The following is a 23,126-nucleotide window of genomic DNA, read 5'->3' on the forward strand; positions in this document are numbered from 1 at the left end:
GTTCATTGCAGTAGTCAAGTCTGGAGGTGAACAGCAGATGTACTACTGTTCTGAGGTTATTTATATCAAAAAACAGGCACAGCTGGTATATCAGCCGAAGCTGATAAAAGGCACCTCTGGCCACTTTCTGAACCTGGGACACCAGGAAGAGGTTTGTGACCAGAAGCACCCGCAGACTGTGTACCTGTTCCTTCTGGGGAGGTGTGACCCCATCCAGAACAGGCAGATTAAAACCATCTCCTGACCCCATGCAATAAGTACCTGTGTCTTATCTGGATTCAGTCTCAGTTTGTTATCTCTCATCCAGCCCATCACTGCCTCCAGGCAGACATTTAGGGAGATTATAACCTGGAGAAAAAGATTTGAGTGTCATCAGCATACTGATAACACCCTGTACCAAATCTTCTAATGATCTCTCCCAGCAGTTTCATGTAGATTTTTACTCCAACACTAGCTCTCTCTTAGGGAGGAGAGCTGGTCTTGTGGTAGCAAACATGACATGTCCCCTAGCTAAACAGGGTCCGCCCTGGTTGCATATGAATGGGAGACTTGATGTGTGGGCACTGTAAGATATTCCCCTTAGGGGATGGAGCCGCTCTGGGAAGAGCAGAAGGTTCCAAGTTCCCTCCCTGGCATCTCCAAGATAGGGCTGAGGGAGATTCCTGCCTGCAGAAGCTGCTGCCAGTCTGTGTAGACAATACTGAGCTAGATGGACCTATGGTCTGACTCAGTATATGGCAGCTTCCTATGTGTTATACACTGAAGGGTTTTTGTGGTGCTGGTGCCACTGCCACCAGCTCTGGCATTAATAGGCTGAGGTGCTTTAATGCAGAGTTGCTAACATTTTCTTTCAAAAACTCTGATAACTGTGCAGAGCCAGAGAAATCCAGTGGGTCAGGAGATGGGTCTGGTGCAAAAGCTTATGGTGACTCTTTCAGCTGTTGTAAACCCGAGGCACGATTGCAGAATAACACATATGCTTACCACACTTTCATAGTGAGCTCAACACTGGGGTTGTGTTCTTTAAGCTGGCACATTAAAGCTCATGCATATGCTATAAGTAAAAAATGTTTTTGCTATTTATTATGTTCAAATAATTCTGGTAAGCAGGCCACATTTTGGGGTTTTAAGCAAAGCATTCTAGTAACTGCCCTGAAGTAAAAATGGCATGATCAGGTGTTTTTCTGTCCAGCGGGTAACCCTGTCCTAATGTCACAGAGTGGCATCTGGTTGCCTTTGGCTGAATTGGTCAGATCCTAAAGAGACAGGCAGAAAGGCCCAGGACAGTAGTAGTATGAGCTTAGGGAAGTAGCGGGAGCTAGGTGTCCACAATGGCAGCAGGCCATGATGTGTGGTTGAGAGTAGGGGGAGAAATAAGTTTGGACTTCAAGGAGATGGGGTCAGCCAGAGGAATGAGGGGAAGAGAAGAAAGCCAGGAGGAGGAGACTGAGAGGAGGAGAGGATGGACAGAGAGAAGAGGTACCTACGGCCAGGAACTGCAGAGCTGGGGAGTCACATATTGATCTGGAAGAAACAACCAAATCTTGGGTTGCAGGTCTAGTAAGATGTTCTGTCAATGCATAAAACAGTATAACACAACAACAATTCAACAATACTCTAAAACTGTGAGAATAGATAGAGAGAGAGATAAAAAACTGTTACCTCTAATGCAGACCATTAAATGTAGAAACCATATTTCATCATTTTTTTAGGAAAACAAATCCAGTAGTCATTCTCCAAATAAGTGTTATTTGCACAATCCTGTATCTGTATAAGGTGTGCAAGTATACTTCTAATGACAGAGAGAAACCACCATAGCTCTGTAAACCTTAACTCTTTGAAACTCTAACTCCAAGTTAAATTCAGCTTGCTTCTATATAGGAGTGTCTTTTATTTATTTGTCCCAGCACAGTAGTGATCTTATTTATTTTATTTTATTAAGAATATTTCGGCACCACCCAAAACTTGCATCGCTGGGTGGTTTACAATTAAAATCATTTAAAACATCAAATCAATTAACAATTAAAATCATTTAAAACATTTAAAACCCAGTATTAAATTTGGGCGGGGGAGGTGATGATTCTTGGTTCTTTTGCTGTGGCACTGCACTGACATAGGCATGGGTAAGGACCATCTTAAGGCTACATTTATGTTCTGCTACAGCAAGTATTTCAGTTAGGATGTTAAAGGCTAACTGATGGCCTGTTGACTAGATCTGGCCCTACGTCTCTCCCTGGTTGTATGTAATGAGCTTGTTCAGGCTGAATGCATATGCTTCTTAACTGTGAAATTCTTCTTGCTAAGTGGCGCATCTCTACTAAGGTGCCTGACCATCTGTGAGGAGGTCCATTTGTGCAGTATCATACACATCTGGTCCCTGGACCATTGTTTGGAAAATAAGTGGCAGTTGAGAATGTGGACACACTGGTGTATTGGATGGAGTGTTGGATGGACCAGGTTTAAATGCCCCCCATGAAGATCATTCTTTTCAGCCTGACCCACCTCAGAGGGTTGTTGTGAGGATAAAATAGGGTAACCCATGTATGAGTTCTATCCTGGAGGAAGGGGAGGACACACAAATGATAAACAAAATTTCACTGATTAATTTTAGCTACCTGTGTAATGATCCATGGAAGTCAACACATTTTGTTGGGGATCTTAAATAAAGGAAAACAATTTTGGCAGACTTTTGCCGAAATGTTGGTTGCTTGGTCTGACAAATTAATAAGCAGATTCTCTATGTCATACACAAGGTACTCCCATTCTGTGACAGTGTATTCTCACAGGTGTCTTTGCAGCATAAAGACTGCTATTCACTTCAGTTAAGCATATAGACACTACAATGCTGTGGAGTATTTGGGCTCTTCAACCATGTACCCAAACAACAAACTCCATTCATTTCAGTGGGCCACATGTTGGGCTAATGTCTGTGGGCTGCCTACTTATTGACCAGAATCAGTTTTAAACTGTTCAGATGTGTGTGTGTGTGTGTTTTAATTAAGTACAACAAAGAAATGTAATCTATATCTTTGACTTTTGACTCAGCAGCAACTTTTTCAAATCTATTTTTGTGTGTCTTTTTTTTTAGAGATTTAAGGGGAAATAAGTTTGAATGTGACTGCAAAGCCAAGTGGTTGTTTTTGTGGTTAAAGATGACAAATTCCACTGTTTCTGATGTCCTGTGTGTTGGTCCAGCAGAATTTCAGGACAAGAAGTTAAATGATGTCTCAAGTTTTGATGATGAATGCACCACAACAGGTATTTTAGAAAGTATACTTCACTGCAAATGAATAATGCTGAGCATGTGGGCGACCCAAATCCATGAGCCAAAAACACTATTGTACCTGATGCTATCTTTTCTCAGATCCTCAGTGTGTTAGCATTGTAGCAAATTTCCTCTTCCAAATGATCACATTGTTTTTTTAGGAATCAGATGACAGTTTAGTCAAAAGGTCCAATACAAGCATCATCTTCATTAAGAACCCACACCTTTGATAAAATGCAAAAAATAATAATAGTGTGGCTTTCCATTTTCACTCACGTCCCCACCTCCTGAGCCTCTTTGCTTCTGTAAGAATGCCTTCATCTTCTTGGATCCACTTGAACAAAGCAATGCAAGCCTAGCAAAGACTGAGACACAGCTCAGTGTAATAGATGATACAGAGATGCTGCCATAACTGACAATCCTGTGTCTAGTTCTCCCCAACTTCACGTTAACATGTGCTGTCATTTACCATGCTCCGTTATACTGTGCATTTTCCCTTGCTTGCTAGTGGCAGCCAATATTATATGTGAAGCTGGGTTGGGGAAATACAGTGTCATGGCATCATGTCATGCAGTGCGTTTCACTCAGTGTTATGGGGGATCAAGGGAGAAATCAGCATAGAGATGTTATTTTTGGCAGCAGACCTGTCTTGCCAATACATCAAGTTCCATCGTGAGTTCTCTGTTGTGAAATATGAGCCTGGGTTCAGAGATGGAACATGAGCACATCGTTTTCCCCCTGCATGTCAGCCAAAGTTTTATTCTCCTACTGCTGAAGAGTAAATCCCATTTAAAACTGAACTATGGCTTTTGCCTTTAGCAGTGGAAACTGCGGCAGAAATAAACCTCAAATAGATATCTGACCGTGGGTATGTTGTTTCCTACACATGAATGTCCCTCCTTTGGCCTCTGGTCATAGTTTGTTATGTTACAATAATTGCTATGTTCTCATGTACTTGCAAGAAGATAAAGCTGTAGTATATACATTATGATGTCCAGTCTCCATTTCCTCAGGTGCCCTTGTGTAAAAGAGCTTTGGGTCTTCCAACTTTACACCAAACTGTCAGATATGAGAAATCTTGTTTTAGGAGGTAACATAAAAGTAGATTACTGTAGTATAAACTCTCAAAACTCTGACCTATAAAATATAATTCAAGAGGCAGAAAGATTAAATGTTAAATGGAAATCCGAAAGAGTGCCCTCCCAAAAGGAAATCCCAGAAGAAAAGACAGGTATCAAAATGACAAAATACTAATATTCCCATGCAGTGTAAAGGGCCACACCACTGCTGGTATTAAGCTAGTTCTCACAGGTGTTGCCTTTTCATGGTGTCTGTGCATTCGCATGTATGGGATCTGTGCCTGTTCAGAGATTCATTCATAACTTTCTAGAGACTGGACTCAAAAATATTTGGCACTAGGCGCATCTCCATGAATTGAGAGTGCCTACTCAAATAGGTGTGGTCAACGCCTCCTTCCTCGGTTCTTTTTTGACGGCTGCTGTGGTAGGATTGTGAGGAACTTTATCTCTTGGTTACTAGCCAAGCAAGTTTGGTCTCTTTTCTTCAATTTGTTATTTTACTTATCTTCATGTTTTCTCTTTTCAGTTTTGTGTTTTCATTTTCTTCTTGCCACCATTTCCCCATGGCTGTGGCCATAGGCTTATGATGCTTTAGACTCACTTTTCAAGTTGCAAGGCTGGTGGAGGTAAATTCCCAGAGGCAGAATGCTCTCTTTTTCACCTTGGTGTGGAGCACAAAGTTGACTCTTGCACCCACTGCCAGCATTTTTACTAAGCAGGCATGTTGCAGTTGTTCTACTCAGCTTTGCATTGCTTTGTGGGAGAAGCTGCTTTGGGCCCAGGGCCCAAACACATACCCCACACCACTTTGGTTTCAGCCGCATCTGCCATGCTGCTTGCTCCTTTGAACCCCACTACTGCTACTTCCATGAACACAGTGGGAGTTTCTGTGACAGCAGCACTTCCAACCTCCACCTCTGCATTAATTCCATTTCCCATCAGTTCTTAACTCAACCTTAACTTCATACTAGCATACCAACTGGCTCATTGCCCTAAACCTGACACCACCAAGGCACACTCCACAAGGGCTACAAAAGTATCCACAGCCTTGAATGGGATGTCACAGTTCCTGAACTCTGCCAAGCAATTACATAGTCCCAATTGTCCACCTTCATATGATAGGATGCCTTCATCATCCACTCCTCCTCTGACTTGGTTTTGCTAGTTCGGCCCTACAATCTGGAGATGGTAATCCAATCTGGAGAGGAGAGCTGGTTTTGTGGTAGCAAGCATGACTTGTCCCCTTAGCTAAGCAGGGTCCTCCCTGGTTGCATATGAATGGGAGACTTGATGTGTGGGCACTGTAAGATATTCCCCTTAGGGGATGGAGCTGCTCTGGGAAGAGCAGAAGCTTCCAAGTTCCCTCCTTGGCATCTCCAAGATAGGGCTGAGAGAGATTCCTGCCTGCAACCTTGGAGAAACTGCTGCCAGTCTGTAGACAATACTGAGCTAGATGGACCTAAGGTCTAACTCAATATATGGCAGCTTCCTATGTTTCTATGTAATCTTTATTCAACTGGCAATGCTACACCCTCTTTCCAGCTAAGATAGCTTGCTATTCTCCCGTAGGTGTGAATGCACAGAGATGATGATGATGATGATGTTGCTTCCTCTTTGTCTTTCTGATCTGTGTGTATTCACATCTATAGGGAAATAGGTTGATACCTGAAGTGTTTTTGGTTAGTCCATTCATTGATCCAGGCAGGGATGAATGGAGCCACCATTGCATGGGTTTTCTCTCTCAAAGAACCGGAGCTACAGTGATCAGGGGCTGTGCCTGGAGCCCTAGCCACACACCTGCATCTGATGTCAGATGCAGAGGGGCTGTGGTCACATCTGCAAATGGGGCCATGCAGCCCCGTTTGGGGGTAAATACTAAATTATAGTCAGTGCTGTCGCTGCTGGGGCTCTTTTCCTTGCTTATAAAGGCAGGGAGATGCATTCCTGGCCAGGCTGGAAGCCCAGCGCTGGCTGAATCATGCAGCTCCATTTTTGAGCAGCTTCAGCCAGCGCTGGGCTCCCAGTCCGTCTGGGAACGCATCTCTTTAGAGTCCATGCTGTGCAACGAATTGCTGAGTTGCCCTCCTTTGCTATTGACTTCTGTCACTTTGGAGCATTTAAGCTTGTCTCTTTTTGAATTTTCCTAAGTATAGGTTAGAAGGAACTGTATTGATTTGTTTCCAAATTAGCTCAGAATTTCCCACATTTAAGGCAGGAGGCCCCTTGATCAGTCAGAGTTTAATTCCTGGAAATAATACTCTGAGTATATAAAGAGTTGTTCGTTAGCACATTTCCTTGGAGTTAAGGGCCAAACTAAAAATGACAGTGGCAGGTCCCTGTCTTTTAAAGCAGGGCTGCCCCAATTATGTGGGATTTTTTAAAGTTCAAAAGGGCCTCATAGAAGCAGAGGCGTATCTTGGGAAAATAGTGCCTAGGGCAAGCACTGAAATTGCGCCCCCTGTCCAAACATCTGACACTCATCTTTCAGATAACTTTACCATAATATCAGCTGAAAAATACAAGTCAAGCTCGCTAATCTTTTAATATTTCAAAAACTATTTAGCAGTGGACGTAGCCAGATCAAAAAATGCTGGAAAACTACAAATTTCAGTATGCTGGAGCTCATGAAATACCCAAATACTATGTGGAGGTGTACTTGGAAAACTAAACAGAAGTGCCTGTCTAATTCTCTACTATGCTTTGTAGCATCACTATTACATAAGTTTTAAAAATAAATGGAGAATTTGGCTTTTCCCAGATACTCTGAAAATAATTAAAGGATATGCAGAGTAAACTGTGTCACTGCTTGGAATATATTCTAGTATTTCAGAAAGACAGTTAAAATGAGTGACAGAGAGCAAGAAAGTGCCAGTGGGCCTTAATACTAAGGATTTCACACTGATTCAAAGACAGACTCACCATTAACAGCCATATTATTAAGACATCACATTTAACTCACTTATCACAAGAAGCAAAGTTAGAGGAAATGAATACAATCCTAGCTCAAAAGCTTTCAAAAAGTATTCACAAGCCCTGATTCTCCGTACATAGTGCCAAACTAAATCAGTGTACAGTGACTTATATTAATTTTTTTAAATTTTGTTTACCTGTAGCCCCTTTGGGGGGCTTCCTAAAGGCTGTGGGGGGTCTGCAAAGGTTCCCCTCCCTCCGCTGGTCTCTAGGGCCTCGCAGGGACCATTTGAGCATGTGCGGTGACCATTTTTTAATTTTTTTAAAAAATGGCCGCTAAAAACAAAATGGCCACCATGCATGCTCAAATGGCCTCTGCGAGGCCTGGCCCGGCCTGGGGCCTCACAGAGGCCATTGGAGCATGTGTGGTGGCCATTTTGTTTTCGGTGGCCATTAATTTTTTTTTTTAATTTTGGAAAATGGCGCCCCCCTTCAAGTGGTGCCTGGGGCATGTGCCCTGCCTGCCCTACCCTAGATACGCCCCTGCATAGAAGTGGTCCTTCCTCAGCCTGGCACTCTTGCCATCCAGCTCTGTGTGTACGCAGGCTTCAGGCACATGATCCCTGGGGTAAATTCCCAGGCTTGGGGCTGAGGTAGCACTGGGATCAGGCCAATCCTGGTGGTGCACATGGGCAGCCAAGCCCATGTGCTGGGCTGCCCTGGCCTGGGCTTGGCTGCCCATGTAAACAGCCTCACTATCTTTAGTGAGTAGCCTCACTATCGCTTTGTTCCTCCACTCATTCAATATGGGAATAATTATATTGTCCTCTCTTGCAGTGTTGTTGTGAGGATTACTGAAACAGCTAGAAAAGCACAATATAAATACTAAGAAATATCATTATTGGCATTTATCCCATCTGGTCTCCCTGGCTGCAAGGTTCACATTGTAAACTTCAGTTGAACACGGGTGGGCAAACTTGGCCTTCCAGCTGTTGTTGAACTCCAATTCCTATCATCCCCAGCCACAATTTATTAACAGCATCTGGAGGGCCAAGTTTTCCCACCCCTGGTTTAGGAAGAGGTGGCCGGTGCCATTTGGTAGCTTTACACTGGGATAACATGTTATCAAAGGCTTTTCAGACTTTGCAGTTCAAGAGGCATCAAGGCAAGGTATTTTGGAGATTTTCCAGCCACACAGTTGCTACTTGATCTGAACAACAGCAGAGGGGAAAAAAGAAAAGAAAAGAAAAGTCAGTGCTTCAGAATGAATAAAATCAGCAAAATGTGTTCTAGTTTTCAAAATAGCAGCAGCAGGAGCAGGAAAATGCTGAGAAAGCAAAGTGATGCCATTAGTGAAGGAACAATCTCATAGCCTGCTTCTAGAATGGAAATGCAATTCTTTATGGAGTATTCCAGCAGTGTGAGGTAGAATTCTTTAGAGTCCATGCTGTGCAACGAATTGCTGAGATGCCCTCCTTTGCTATTGACTTCTGTCACTTTGGAGCATTTAAGCTTGTCTCTTTTTGAATTTTCCTAAGTATAGGTTAGAAGGAACTATATTGATTTGTTTCCAAATCAGCTCAGAATTTCCCACATTTAAGGCAGGAGGCCCCTTGATCAGTCAGAGTTTAATTCCTGGAAATAATACTCTGAGTATATAAAGAGTTGTTCGTTAGCACATTTCCTTGGAGTTAAGGGCCAAACTAAAAATGACAGTGGCAGGTCCCTGTCTTTTAAAGCAGGGCTGCCCCAATTAAGTGGAATTTTTTCAAGTTCAAAAGGGCCACAGGGAAGTGGTCCTAAACCCTTTCCCCATCTGCTGCTTTTCTTCCAGAAGATTTCTCTTAAGGTAATCTCTCCACCAGCCACGCTCAGATTCTGGATATAAGCTCAGCTGGAGGAAGGGGTTATGGAGGGTGTGCATCCAACAACTCCTGAATGTTTCCCTTTTGTGTTTTAAAAAAGTATTCTCTACATTTGCATACAATAGGGGTAGAGCCACATTTAAAAATGACTCACCTGCTGTCATTGTGTGCAGTTTTGCTCTAAGTAGTAGGATCATCTTCTACCTAATGAGTGTCTGAACCCTTACTCCGTCCACAGAAGCCCTTGTGGCACCCCATGTATTGAGTGTCGTCCCTTGGGAAGTTTACCTGGTGCCAACTTTTGATTTCTTTTTGACCCCAGACAAAGATTTATTTGCCCAGGATTTCCAGCTTATTGAGTAGCTGGTTTTAATTCATGGTTTGACTAGCTTTTATTGTCTTGTGACTGCTGCTTCTGCAGTTTTTGTGATGTTTTGATTATGGTATTGTTTTTAATTTTTAGATTGCACAGTGCCCTGGGACTTATGCTGAAGGACAGTTCACACAAACAAACAAACAAACAAACAAACAAACAAACAAACAAACAAACTAGTGATTTTATTGAGGGTGTGGTTTATCTTGGTACAGGCATCCTTTCTGTTGATCATTGTTCCAGGAGTGAACTGAAGGGACGGCTTCATGAACTCTAGGGTGACCAGTTGCAAGGGAGAAAGCCAAATTATGGTACCTTTTAATGTTTGTGTAGCAGGAAGAAATTCAGGAGAGTCAGCTTTTCTCATCTTTTCATGGATAAACTATACTTCATCATTTTCAGAAACTTTTCAGAACTAATTGAATCTTGTAGCATGGGGTCCATTCTAGTGTGATCTGGTGTCAGAGACCTCCTCAGCTTGAGCCTGGAGTGTCCTCTAGGGGAGAGTCCTCCAAGGAAGAGCCCGTGGCCAACCAGATTCTAAATTCAGAGTCTGTGACCAATCACCCTCCTGATCCAGAACTAGAGATCCCTCTGCCACTTACCGCTATTCTTCAAAACTTGAAGAAGTGTACCTCCAAAGCCCCAGTGCCAAATCTTGTTGCAGGTTCATCAGCATCATCACCAGATACCCAGGAGCTGCCAAGCCCAAGTCCAGCTGCAGCAGAGACAAAAGAGTACTCAGCTGGCAGCTCACAGAAAGATCCTGTAAATGTCTCCTCAGGAGGAGGAGCCACTTTAAGAGGAGGCGGCAAGACCTAGGTCTGCTTCGGGGGATGAGACTGAGTGGAACCAGGAGATGGATGGAGACTTTCTGGTTTCTACTTAGCCACCTCAGTCTTAGCCACCCATTGCTGGAGCAACACTCCATGTGGACTGTGCCTACTCAGCTACTTGTTTGTCTTGTTGCCCTGTTACCCGGTTGCCATGCTGCCTTGGTACTCAGTAGCCCTGTTACCTTGCTGCTCTGATGCCTTACCAACTGGACACTGCACCACACCACCTGTCTGTCTAGCAGCCCAGCTTCCATGCTGCCTTATTGCTGCCTTCCTGAGACCAGTCCTGCCCCGTGGGGCTTGGACACCTGCCTTGTGTCAGGGTGTGAGTCACACAACTAATAAGGGGCAGGAGCACTGTCTTCCTTTGCATCTGATCACCACTTTGATCATTATCATACAAGGATCTTCATGCCACTTCTTCAATTACTATACCTGTTTGCTTGTTTTAAACTGTTGAACCTACCAGCATGCTTTGATGCTTTTTAGCCTACTTTCCAGTAGGCTTATGAGATCAGCCAGCATTCTGTGTGTGTCCGTCCGTGTGTCCCCCCCACATCAACTTCACAACACTTGGACCAATATGAACCAAATTGGGTACAGTTGTAGGGACACCCTAACAGTGTAGTTTGCGATGATGTCATCGACCCCAAGCCAAGATGGTGGACGTGTAAACATTTGAGGTGCAAGTGGGCTAACTTGTGGTCTGTCTATCTGATTTAAACCAAATTTTGTACAGTTGTAGTGAGTGACACACAGGGACACCTCAGTGATGTAGTTTGTAATGATCTCATCCACCCTGATTTAAGATGGCGGAAGCATAAACCTTTGAGGCACAAGTGAGCCAACTTGTGAACTGCTTAACCAATTTGAACCAAATTTGCTATAGCTTTAGGGACGCATAGGGACATCTCAACGGCGAAGATTGTAATGATGTCATCCACCCCAGTTCAAGATGGTGGACACTTTTGAGGCACAAGTGCACTAACTTGTAGACAGTATAACTGATTTGAACCAAATTTGCTACAGCTGAATGGACACATAGGGATGCCCAAATGGTGTAGTTTGTGATGATGTCACCCACCCTGATCCAAGATGGCAGATGCATAAACCTTTTGAGTGCAAGTGCACGAACCTGAGAAGTGTCTAAACGATATGAACCAAATTTGGAACAGCTGTAGTGAATGGCATACAGGGACACCTCAATGGTGCAGTTGGTAATGATGACATCACCCCAACACAAGATGGTGGACACATGAACATTTGAGGTGCAAGAGATCTAACTTCTGGACCTCGTTTTGCACCAAATTTAGTCCAGATGTACAGACAGTGAAAGGAAAGTAGGCTGGTTAGTTTTTATTAAAACAACTTGTTTAAATGCATATTTATATACAATAGGACTCATATAATGCAATCAACTGTAATAATACTCCTTGATACACATTTAAGTTACAGTTTGGAAATAAGATTCAGAAGGACCTGTTAATGGGGCTAAAGTCCAATCAAGTGGCACTGGTGTTCTGATCTCTAACTTATGCAAAACCAAATGGCCCAAGATGTTAAATGTGTCATTGTGTAGTTAGAAACTTGCTTTTATTCTCAAGTAGCAGCTGTGTGGGGCTGTGATTCAGATCTGGATTACAATGCCAAAGTAGAGGGTATTCCACCCGCACGATTTCCCCCCTGAAAATCACCATCCCCACTGACGGCTGTTGAACCCCGAAAGTACCATTTGCTACAAGGGCAATTAGGTATTTGCATATTGCACATGACTCTCATTATTGGCATGACTCATCTTAAGCACCTAGGACTGGGCTGTATCAGAAGTTTAATTTAAAGAAAAAGACTACCATCTAGCTGAAATATTTCCTATTTATTGTTTGTGATGAATACTTTTCAGTACTGTTAGTACTTTTCCGGTAAGAAATCAGTAGCGCATATCAGTTTCTGTAGGTTTTCATTGCATGATTACTTGTAATATTTTGTATTAAATATGTGTTTGCAGATTTCGTGGTTCATCAGATTTTGCCCTACCAGTCAGTTTCAGTGGACACATTCCACTCGAAAAATGATGTGTATGTAGCCATTGCGCAGCCCAGCATGGAAAATTGCATGGTTCTAGAATGGGATCACATTGAGAAGAACTTCAGGAGTTATGACAACATTACTGGTAAAAATGATTGCTTACTTGTTTTATTACTTAATTGCTTACTTTGGCATAGTTTTTTTTTAAAAAAAAAAAAACAAATTATGTTCACACATCAGAAAAGTCTTTACACATTGAACAAATTGCCCCCTACTGATCTCAGCTGAAATTCAGTTGGAGCCATTAGGCAAATAAAAACAGGCTTGAGTCACAAGTAAAATGGTTAACATTATGATGGATGGCAGGGAAGTGGAGAGAAGGCCATATATTGCAAAACAAACAAACCAAACCTCTGGGGTTTCCTGTAACTTGTGTCCAACTCTGATTCTAGCATGGCCGAAACATGGAATGCAGGTCAGAGCTTTGCGGTCAGAAGCAGGCTAATTCTCAAGCACCCGAACTAAGTTGTATAGAAGAGAATAATCAGGTTTCAGTTGCCAGTATTGTTGAGTAGGTGGTAAAGCCTTCTCCCCTGAGACATTGGGGAATTAGGGCAGGGGATAGATTTAGCTCCCACCCTGAGTACACCTACAGAAAAAGAAAGCTCGATATTGAAGGTCAAATCCAATCCTGACTGCATAGCTCTGCTATATTTTCCATTTCTTGAACATGCTACAGCAGGGGTGCAAATAGAGGGAAAGCCTGAGGAGCAACTCTGGCTAAAGAAGAAAAAGATGCTGGAGATCAGTGACTGGATCTGCCATTATGTTCCATTTTTTCCAAAAACAGCAGCCAAAGAGGGATGAATAGGATCGGGATTGTGGCTCTGGGGGAGGGAGATTTAAGCTGTGTCCATTTTCTGACATGAATCCCCAAGACAGCAGCTTCATGGAGGGATACTGACAAATGAAGAGATGAAAACCATGAGGTGGATTTTTAAATATATGATTCCAACAGGGCGTAGTACCTCTTTGGTAGGAAGGAACAATAAATTTTTAGAACAAAGCGTATTCAGTTAGGTTTTTCTTCTTCTTTTCTCTATGTAAGATCAGACAAGCAATTTTTGGAAGACTTGTCAGTCCAACATGTTAGCCCTTGCTCTTTCTGCTCCTTTCCCACTCATGTCCCACCTGAAGACATGATGGGTGTTTGTTTTCTTCAAATTTCAGCTTCTTCTCCTTTTCCTTTCCTTCCTATTCTTCCTCTTCACACACCGTGAGGCGCTTCACACGACCCGTGTGAAGCACCAGACGGGGTTTGGCTTAGCCCGCTCTCCCCACACATGATCAAACCCATATCCCTGGGTGGCCAGACCAGCCACCCACATGACTGCCGGCTCCGTTAACCTCAGGTTAACGGAGCCGGCAGTCATGTGGGCGGCTGGTCTGGTGGAGGAATTAGGTGGGCAGTCATGTGGGCGGTTGGTCGGGCGGAGGAATTAGGTGGGCTAGCTGCCTTGGAACCAGCAGGCTCACCCGCGAGTCCAGTGGTTCTGACGATCACTTGAAAGTGGGCTTGGCTCCCTTAGCCCGCTTTCTAGTGAAAAGGAATAGGTCCAATATATGTCAAAGTACTTTTTCATGTTACTAGTTGTTAGCTAACATTTGACGGTGTGATGCTTATTTAGCATCTGTGCCTTTATGTTGTAACTAGCTTTCCTTTATGTTGTAACTAGCCCCCCCCCATCCCTCATAATATGGGACACTGTTATGTATTTCAAGGGTACCATGCTCCCCTGGAGGGTCAAGACAGGGTGTGTGGGAGAAGGATCTTGATTTTGACAGTGCCGTTTTCAGTGAGCTAATTGGTGAGCTGACCAAATTCAGTGAGTTGACCAAAGGAATGGGACAGAATTTGTAGGCCAGAGAGGCAAGTTGATGTTATTTCCAAAAAGGCAACTAGGCAAGTATGGGGAAAGAAGTGGGCAGAAAGACTTCTAGAACATGAAGCTGGGTGTTGAGAACAGGTGGGGCAGAGCAAGTAGACTCTTTGAGTTGCACACAGCAGATACTTCGTTGCACAGATCAAATCTACTAACAGGAAAGGGATGTTTACATAGGGATAGGAAAGGACAATGACCAAACACAGAGGGGCGATTCTCTAGGAGAGCCTAGCCCGATTTTTGTTGGTCGTAAGAACTACTGGGCTCGCAGCCGAAATGAGCTTAAGAATGCAAGTGATCTCTTAACCTCATTTTTGGGTCATCTGTCAGCCCTGGCTGCTTGCAGCTGGGGCTAGGAGGTTGCAGGGTCCCCGGCTTGCTTCGGAAGAATCCCCATAATCGCTCAGTGTATTATGGGAGTTTCGGGTGGTGAGGCGATGCTTCCCATCCCCCGACCCTCCGTGCTTCTGGCAGCTACCGGCAATCATGTTCAGGAAGAGAAGAGGAATCGTCTGCGGGGGGGGTGGGGTGGGTGGGGCGGCGGGTGTAAGATCTACTTCTTCATGCTGACCTCATCAGGAAATGGCATATCTTCCCTAAATGCCTGCCTGGAGGCCGTAATGGGCTGGATGAGTGATAACAAACTGAAGTTGAATCCAAATAAGATAGAGGTACTGACCGGAGGGGGCCAGGACCTGAGAGATGGTTTAGAACTGCATGTTCTGGGTGGGATTATACTCCCCTGAAAGATCAGGTACATAGCTTGGGAGTGCTCCTGAACCCAAAGCTCTATCTGGTTTCTCAGGTTGAGGTAGTAGCCAGGAGTGCTTTATTTCAGCTTTGGCTGATACGTCAGCTATGTCCATTTCTAGAGGTGAATGACCTTAAAACAGTAGTACCTCCAGGCTTGACTACTGTAATTCGCTCTACGTGGGGCTGCCTTTGTATGTAGTCTGGAAACTACAATTGGTACAGAATGCAGCAGCCAGATTGGTCTCTGGGACAACACAAAGGGACCACATAACACCGGTTTTAAAAGAACTGCACTGGCTGCCAATATGTTTCCAGGTGAAATACAAAGTGCTGGTTATTTAGGTTAAAGCTAAGTTATTTAGGTTATTTAAGGTTAAAGCCCTTAACAGCTTAGGTCCAGGCTATTTGAGAGAGTGCCTCCTTTGTCATAAACTCTGCTGCCTGTTATGATCTTCTGGAGAGGTCCGGTTACAGTTGCCACCAGCTCGTTTGGTGGTGACCCAGCACTGGGCTTTTACTGTGGCTTTCCCAGGGCTTTGGAATATGCTCCCTGCTGAAAAAAAGAGTATCTGCTTCTCTGTTTGTTTTCAAGAAGAATCTCAAGACTCGCCTGTTTTCACAGGCGATTTTATAGACCTCTATCATGTCTCCCCGCAGTCATCTTTTTTCTAAACTAAAAAGCTCCAGGTGTTGTAGCCTTGCCTCATAAGAAAGGTGCTCTAGGCCCCTGATCATTATGGTTGCCCTCTTCTGCACCTTTTCCAGTTCTACAATGTCCTTCTTTAGATGTGGTGACCAGAATTGTATGCAGTGATCCAGGTGTGGCCGCACCATAGTTTTGTATAAGAATATTATATTAGCCATTTTATTTTCAATCTCCTTCCTAATGATTCCTAGCATGGGATTGGCCTTTTTCACAGCTGCTGCACATTGAGTCGGCACTTTCAACGAGCTGACCACCACGACTCCAAGATCCCTCTCCTGGTCAGATCCTATCAGCGTATACTTGAAGCTGGGTTTTTCATTCCAATGTGCATCACTTGACATTTGCCAACATTGAACCGCATTTGCCATTTTGTCGCCCACTCCCCCAGTTTGGAGAGATCCTTTTGGAGCTCCTCACAATCTGTTTTGGATTTCACTACCTGAAAGAGTTTGCTATGATCTGCAAATTTGGCCACCTTTCTACTTACCCCTACTTCTACCCTACCAGTACGAGTACAGATCCCTGGGGAGACCCCACTTGTTACTTCCCTCCATTGTGAAAACTGCATTTATACCTACCCTCTGTTTCCTGTCTTTCAACCAGTTAGCAATCCTCCACACATGTACTTGTCCCCATCCCCCCCCCCCCGCTTTTCCTCAAGCCCTTTCTCACCGATCATGAGAAAGGACTGTTGGCTATTACCTATAAAGCCCTGACTGGCCCGGACCCAAGGTATATAAGAGAGCAGCCTTTTCTTCTTCATGAACCCCACCATCTATTTAGATCATCGGAGGAGGTCAAGTTGTGGTTACCACCAGTCCTTTTGGCGGTAGCCCCAAACTGTGCCTTTTCTAGGGTTGCCCCAGGGCTCTGGAATGTGCTTTCAAAAGAAATCAGAACCTCCCCATCTCTGGCTGTTTTTAAGCAATGTTTGAAAAGGCGCCTATTTTTATTTATTATTTTATTTATTACATTTCTGTATTGCCCTATCTGAAAGCTCTGGGTGGTGTACAACAACAACAACAAACCAATTTAAAACAATAGACTTAAAACAATATAAAACAAGTTTAAAAACTTTTAGTTCATAATGTTTTAAAGTTTTATTGATGGTTATTTTAATTTGTTTTGTTTTATGTGATCTTAGGTTTTAGTTGTTGCTGGGTTTTAATTGTAAACTGCCCAAAGATTTTATATGGGGCGGTATAGAAATATGATGAATGAATAAATCAAGCAAGTAAGCAGGCAAGCAGGAACAATAGTTCAGTTCAGACTTTCAGTGAAAGCTGAGGGAATGCCTTCCCTAATCAGGTTCATAAAGCAGTATCCATATGGTATTTTCAATGGAAATGTTATCTCCTCATAGCTACCCTGATTATCATGGGCTCATCCCTTAGAATTATTTTAAAGTAGTCAACACCCTGTTTTAAAGGTTTGTTTGTACTCTGCTAATATTTTTGCTCTGCTTGAGCCAACAGGTCAGTCCATAGTAGGATGCAAAGCTATCCTGATTGACGATCAAGTTTTCGTGGTGGTGGCTCAACTTTTCGGTGGCTCACACATTTATAAGTATGATGAAAGCTGGACAAAGTTTGTCAAATTCCAGGACATAGAAGTCTCCCGCATTTCAAAGCCGAATGACATAGAGCTCTTTCAAATAGAGAGTGAAACATTCTTTGTCATTGCAGATAGCTCAAAAGCTGGCTTGACGACAATTTATAAATGGAATAACAAGGGTTTCTACTCTTACCAGTCCCTGCATGAATGGTTCCGGGACACAGATGCTGAGTTTGTTGACATAGATGGAAAATCTCATCTGATCTTGTCCAGCCGCTCACAGATTCCCATTATCCTTCAATGGAACAAAAGTTCCAAGAAGTTTCTCCCGCACAGTGAGATCCCCAACATGGAGGATGTGTTGGCTGTAAAAAGCTTTCGAATACAGGACAACCTCTACATCTCACTCACAAGATTTATAGGTGACTCAAGAATAATGAAGTGGAATAGCAAGCAGTTTGTGGAAATCCAGGCCCTCCCTTCTCGGGGAGCCATGACCCTCCAGCCATTCTCCTTTAAGAATAATCACTACCTAGCCTTGGGAAGTGACTACACTTTCTCCCAAATATTCCAGTGGGATAATGAGAAGAAGCTCTTTAAAATATTTAAGGAGATCTACGTGCAGGCGCCTCGCTCATTCACAGCTGTGTCGACAGATCGAAGAGATTTTTTCTTTGCTTCCAGTTTTAAAGGCCACACTCAAATATTTGAACACATAATTGTGGACTTGAGTTTATGAAAGAGCTGTGGGAGGGAGGGAGGAGGGGGGCAACTCTGTACAATGACATTTTCACTTAAAAACAAAATGGAAAGGACAGTTTACTCATTTCCTGAAGGTAGGATGAGCCTGTGGCATTAGGAGTTTTCTGAACTTTATAGAAGTTTGCATATTTAATCAGGGATTGCATTAACTTGGTTAACTGCATGCCATGTCCATTTTACCATTGGTAAAAACATGTTAAAGCTATAATTACTCCAAGAAAGTGCAATGCATTAGAATTAATTCTAACACATCTAAAACATTGAAGCAAAATAAGATGAGGAGGAGGAGGTGGGAAAGCAGAAAAGGCAGGGTGGGGACCATATCAACAGAAGAAGAGAGGAACTCCAATGTGGCAACCCTCATTTGACCTTCTCAAAATGGATATTTAAAGAACAACTCCACATATTGGTTGGTGATTTGTAACTGTTAACATCAATATGAAACCACCAGTTAGTTCTGTCATTTTTGTTTCTTGCTAGTCAATGGAAGCAGCTCTCCTTGTTAGCTCTTTGAAACAGGTTTTACAGGGTAAGCCTCTAGAGGACATTGCTAAATTCCAGTTTATGGAAAGGGGTAGAAGTTTTGTTTGATTGCACAGTCTGCTCTGCCCATGTGATCTATTTCCTGAGCCTCTCCTTCAGCTGGCCATCTCAGAGGATTCAGCCTATCAGGGTTAACAGGAACCAATCCTATTACTAGTCAGCTCCCTGTATTGGGGAGGGGCCATAGGTCAATGATAGGGCCCATGCTTTCCATGCAGAAAAAACCATCTCCAGGTAGAGTTGGGATGGATCCCTGCCTAAACCCTGGCCTCTGCCAGTCAGACAATATTGCACTAGATGGACCAGTGACCTGAGTTGGTATAAGACAGCTTCACAACAATGTTATATAATGCTCACCTATGCAAATAGTGGTATTTACAGCCTAACTACAAGTTAGGGTGTGGGTGGGAGGGCTGTGACTGGCGCTAACCCATGCCTCCTCCCATATTTCTCTGATGAAGTTTAGTACAATTTGAATAGATTTGGCATCATAATATTAAATATTTCCCTGCTCCAGTTAACTCATTGGCTATCACTGCAGCCAGACCATTATTGAACCAAAGCTAAGCTCCTCAAAGTCTCATTGATTTCAATGAGAGACTGTTATACACTTGCTTAACTCTTCCATTGAAATGCCCTGGACTTAATAGAGTTTAACTTTGGCTGGATCATGTCCCGTTAATTCTTCTATATTACTTTCACTTGCCTCCCAGTTAATTTTGACATGGCATCCCAAGACCTGATTATCAGAACTTTTTGTCTTGATATATTTCATGCTATTCAACAATTTGTGTCTTCATTCTATCCATCTGTTTTGTTCACAGTATACTTAAAAGAATCTCCCACATAAAGCTCAAAACATCCATGTGGGTTTTTCATTCAAGTGTGGGCCTTTTGTATTGGCAACTGTGACACAGATATAAAGTCTGTGCACAGCAATCTGTAGTTTTCAATTATTTGATATCCCTATTCCATTCTAACAGGGTTTTGTTTGCATCTAGTTCCCGACATTAACATAATAAAATACAAAAGTCTCCAGCAGTACTAATATGCGATAGTTCCAGGATAATCGGGGTCCAGGGTTCTCTTTTTCTTTTTTCACCTAGAGTTTTGCTTCCCCTGCCCCCACCCCCCAAAAAGGTTACAAACAGAAAAAGAATAGTGATGCCAACAATAATTATAGTATCATAAACTGACATGATGAGGAAAATTACTCACTTGGGCACTGCCTAATTCTCCTTTTAACTTCAGCCGGACTACCTTGAGTAATTTTCCTCATCATGTCACCCATAGAATTTTAGAGTTCTAAAGGCCTCAGAGGTCTTCTAATACATCTTTCCTGTTCAGTGCAGGAAACTGCCTTAGCTTCCCTCACAGATGCCTGTCCTGCCTCTGCTTGAAAACCTCCAGCAAAAGAGAGCCCAGCATTGCATGAGGCAGACTGTTCAGTTGTTAAACAGCTATTACAGCTAGTGATTGTTTTTCTAAAGTCTTCCTAAATCTGCTACCTTGTAAATTCAGCCCATTGAATTACCTTGCAATTCCAATTCAACCCATTTAGCCCTGCCCCACAGGAGCAACAGAGAACAAATCTGCTTCTTCTATATGACAGCCCCTCAGCTATTTGAAGATGGCTATCATATCTCCTCCTGGTCTTGTCTTCTCCAAGCTAAACATGCCCAGCTCAGAGGACTTGGTTTCCAGACCCCTTACCATCTTTGTTGTCCTTCATTCCAGTTTATCACTGTCCTAACAGTAGTGATAATAACAATTTTAACATCCTGTCCCTAAAAGGCTTACATGTAAGATAATTTAATAAATATTTGATTTTACCCTTCTCACATTTGCACCATTCTTGTTTCTCCACATCTAAATAATTAAGAAAAGGTGTTCAATTTTAAAGAAACTTAACTTTACAGAGCTAGAGCCAGAGTTTTAGACATGTGGCTATGCAGAGTTAACTGAAGCTGAATTCGTAGCACAATCTTGCCTGTCTTCCAAAACCAAAGGTCCCAGTGCCAGGTTGCAACTCAACTCTCACTTTTCTCTTAATGCAGGGTTTCTTAACCATTGGCCCCCAGATGTTGTTGGACTACAACTCCCATCATCCTCAGCCACAAAGGCCATGTCTGGGGATGATGGGAGTTGTAGTCCAACAACTTTGGGGGGCCCAAGGTTAAGAAACCCTGTCAATGTATACACAGTGGCAGAGGAGCCTGCCACACCTTCCATTCTGGACCTCATCATTCATCATCCTCTCCTACCCCCTGAGGCAAATGAAGCTTCAGTTTTGCCTTACAGTAGTTGCAAGAGGGGGATGAGTGCCAAGAGGGAAATGTTGTAGCCCGGTTCCTGAGAAGCAACTGGGCTACAACATTTCTTATCCTTATTTCTTATCTGTTAAAGATAAAGATATCCTCAACTTGAAACCAGGTAACCTGACTAATGTTAATGTTACTGTCTTGTTGACAGTTTCCATAAAGTATTAGGATTTTGTGTGTTTCTAAGAACTGAATCACTTCCTCTCCTTCATAGGGTTTTGCTAAAACTGGACTGAGGTTCTATTCAAAGTGGTCTGTAGTCACTGCAGTCCCTCATGCTCTTCAGCTAGTCTTTTATTTTGAGCACTCTTTTTGCATGACATTTCTGTAGTGTCTGGGCCAAATTATTTTTTGCCCTAACCCATTTGAGTCAAGCCGGTGAAGCGAAGGTTGTTCACATCAGTGTTAAATGAAGCACTGAAAATGTTAGCAGTAGGTCACTCCAGGCCATCCAGCTGTTAAAAGACTTTGTAGATGCAATAATGCAGCAGCTCCAGTCTATGACTCAACAATCAAACTTGGTTCAGCGGACTTTAAAAATAAATGTTATAGATGATGGAATGCAGGTTGCAGTCTTCATTCATCATAACTAGGATGGACCTGCACTGTATGGAGAGCTTGTCATGGATGGCTGAGAAAAACTTATATGTTCACCCAAACAAACAGGGTTATCTTCTGTTCAGGGTATAAAGCAAAGCCACCCTAAACATCAGTGTATCTCCACTGAAAAAGGATTGTGACTTTTTATGACCAAAAATAGACTTGACCCAGACAATTTGGAAATCTTCCCTTGCCCTGTTATGGCAGTCTATAGGTCAGAGACCACTCTCAGGTTTTAGGATTAGCAATATCTGGCATGTTAAAGCAATAAATATAATTGCCAAACTTGAAAGAATCTTGTGGCACTTTAAACCCTACCGGTTGTATTGTGGCATAAGCTTATATGGACTAGACAGACCATGTTGTAAATCCAGTAGTCTGCAAAGGTGCCACAAGGCTCTCTGTCATTATGATGCAAAAGTCTTAACCACTTTTGAATCCCAAGATATTTATAGAAGGGATGTGCACGGAACTGGGCAGGGGAAGTTTGAAGGTGGGGGGTTGACTTTAAGGGTGGGGGAGGGTGCAATTACCCCTCCCTCTGCTTCTCCCCTGCCAGCACTCCATTGTAAACCAGTCTGGTGGGGCATCCCCTCGTTGAACCAGAAGTAAGCGGAAGTACCCAGCATGTGTGCAGACGCACATGCATGCCAGGTATTTACACTTACTTCCGATCCAATGAGGGGATGGGGTGGCAGGGAAGTATGCCTCTACCCCACCGGACTGGTTTACAGTGGAGCGCTGGCAGGGGGGAAGTGGAGGGAGGGGTAAGTGCACCCTCCTCCCCCCTTAAAACCAACTCCCCCGCCTTCGGACTGGTGGAACCACTGGTCATGTGAACCAGTTTGGAGGCCCGTAAAGGGCCTCCAAACTGGTTCCGTGCATATCCTTAATGCATAGGTCATATTGAAATCAGTGGTAGCCAAGCACATGAGTTCTGTTTCTTTCAGTGAGCAGGTGTGTGAAAAAAATAGCTCCTGGTATAGCATTAGGTAATAGTATAAGAAATTGAATCATTTTAAATAAAATGGAGCCCAAGATGTCTTCACAAAATATTTACTAATGCACAGTAGAAGAAAATATTTCTAACTCGCAAGAACTATGATTTAGGGCACAGTCTAGCCAAAGTTAAGATTGATTTATTTCAGTGGGAAAGATTTAACCATGTGCTTAATTCTCCCACTAAATTCAATGGGACTTAAAAGCATTTCAGTTTGGCTGTATTGTGCCTAGAGTTTAACACATTCATTTTAGAGGAATTTCCCATTAACCATATTGGAGAGAGCAGGCATCTTTCTGTGAGGTGTTGAATGTCCCCAATACCAATAGATTTCTGTATATTCTCATCAGCTTATATAATTAGGCTCTTCGCTGAGAAAGATCAAATCTTTTGTAGTTGGCTGTTTTTTAATAGGTCTCCCAGGGTTACATTAATGAGTCCCATGCAAGAAGACATAACAAGTTCATGGCTGACAGCCAGCTGCATTTCTTCTATTAGTATACTTCCCTTAGAAAGCCAAAGGTATTGAAAATGCATCACCATAAATATATGAGCTAAGATACATTTTATAGCCAGGGATTTCTCAGTAAA

At 43.0% G+C, this 23,126-nt stretch overlaps 1 protein-coding gene across 3 annotated transcripts in view; it reads left to right on the forward strand.

The window, feature by feature from the left end:
- The window catches only part of LGI2 (leucine rich repeat LGI family member 2), a 71,567-nt gene extending 51,115 nt beyond the window's left edge, over positions 1 to 20,452 (forward strand). For all 3 annotated transcript variants that reach the window (XM_053256746.1, XM_053256744.1, XM_053256745.1), the window contains 3 exons: positions 3,089 to 3,258; positions 12,334 to 12,498; positions 17,231 to 20,452. In XM_053256746.1, coding sequence (XP_053112721.1) covers positions 3,089 to 3,258; positions 12,334 to 12,498; positions 17,231 to 18,048 — 1,153 coding nt within the window. In that variant the 3' untranslated portion in view covers positions 18,049 to 20,452. The remainder of the gene's footprint in view (positions 1 to 3,088; positions 3,259 to 12,333; positions 12,499 to 17,230) is intronic.
- The last annotated feature ends 2,674 nt before the right edge of the window (positions 20,453 to 23,126 follow it).

Source organism: Hemicordylus capensis, chromosome 5, assembly GCF_027244095.1.
Source record: "Hemicordylus capensis ecotype Gifberg chromosome 5, rHemCap1.1.pri, whole genome shotgun sequence".
Classification (NCBI taxonomy): Eukaryota; Metazoa; Chordata; class Lepidosauria; order Squamata; family Cordylidae; genus Hemicordylus; species Hemicordylus capensis.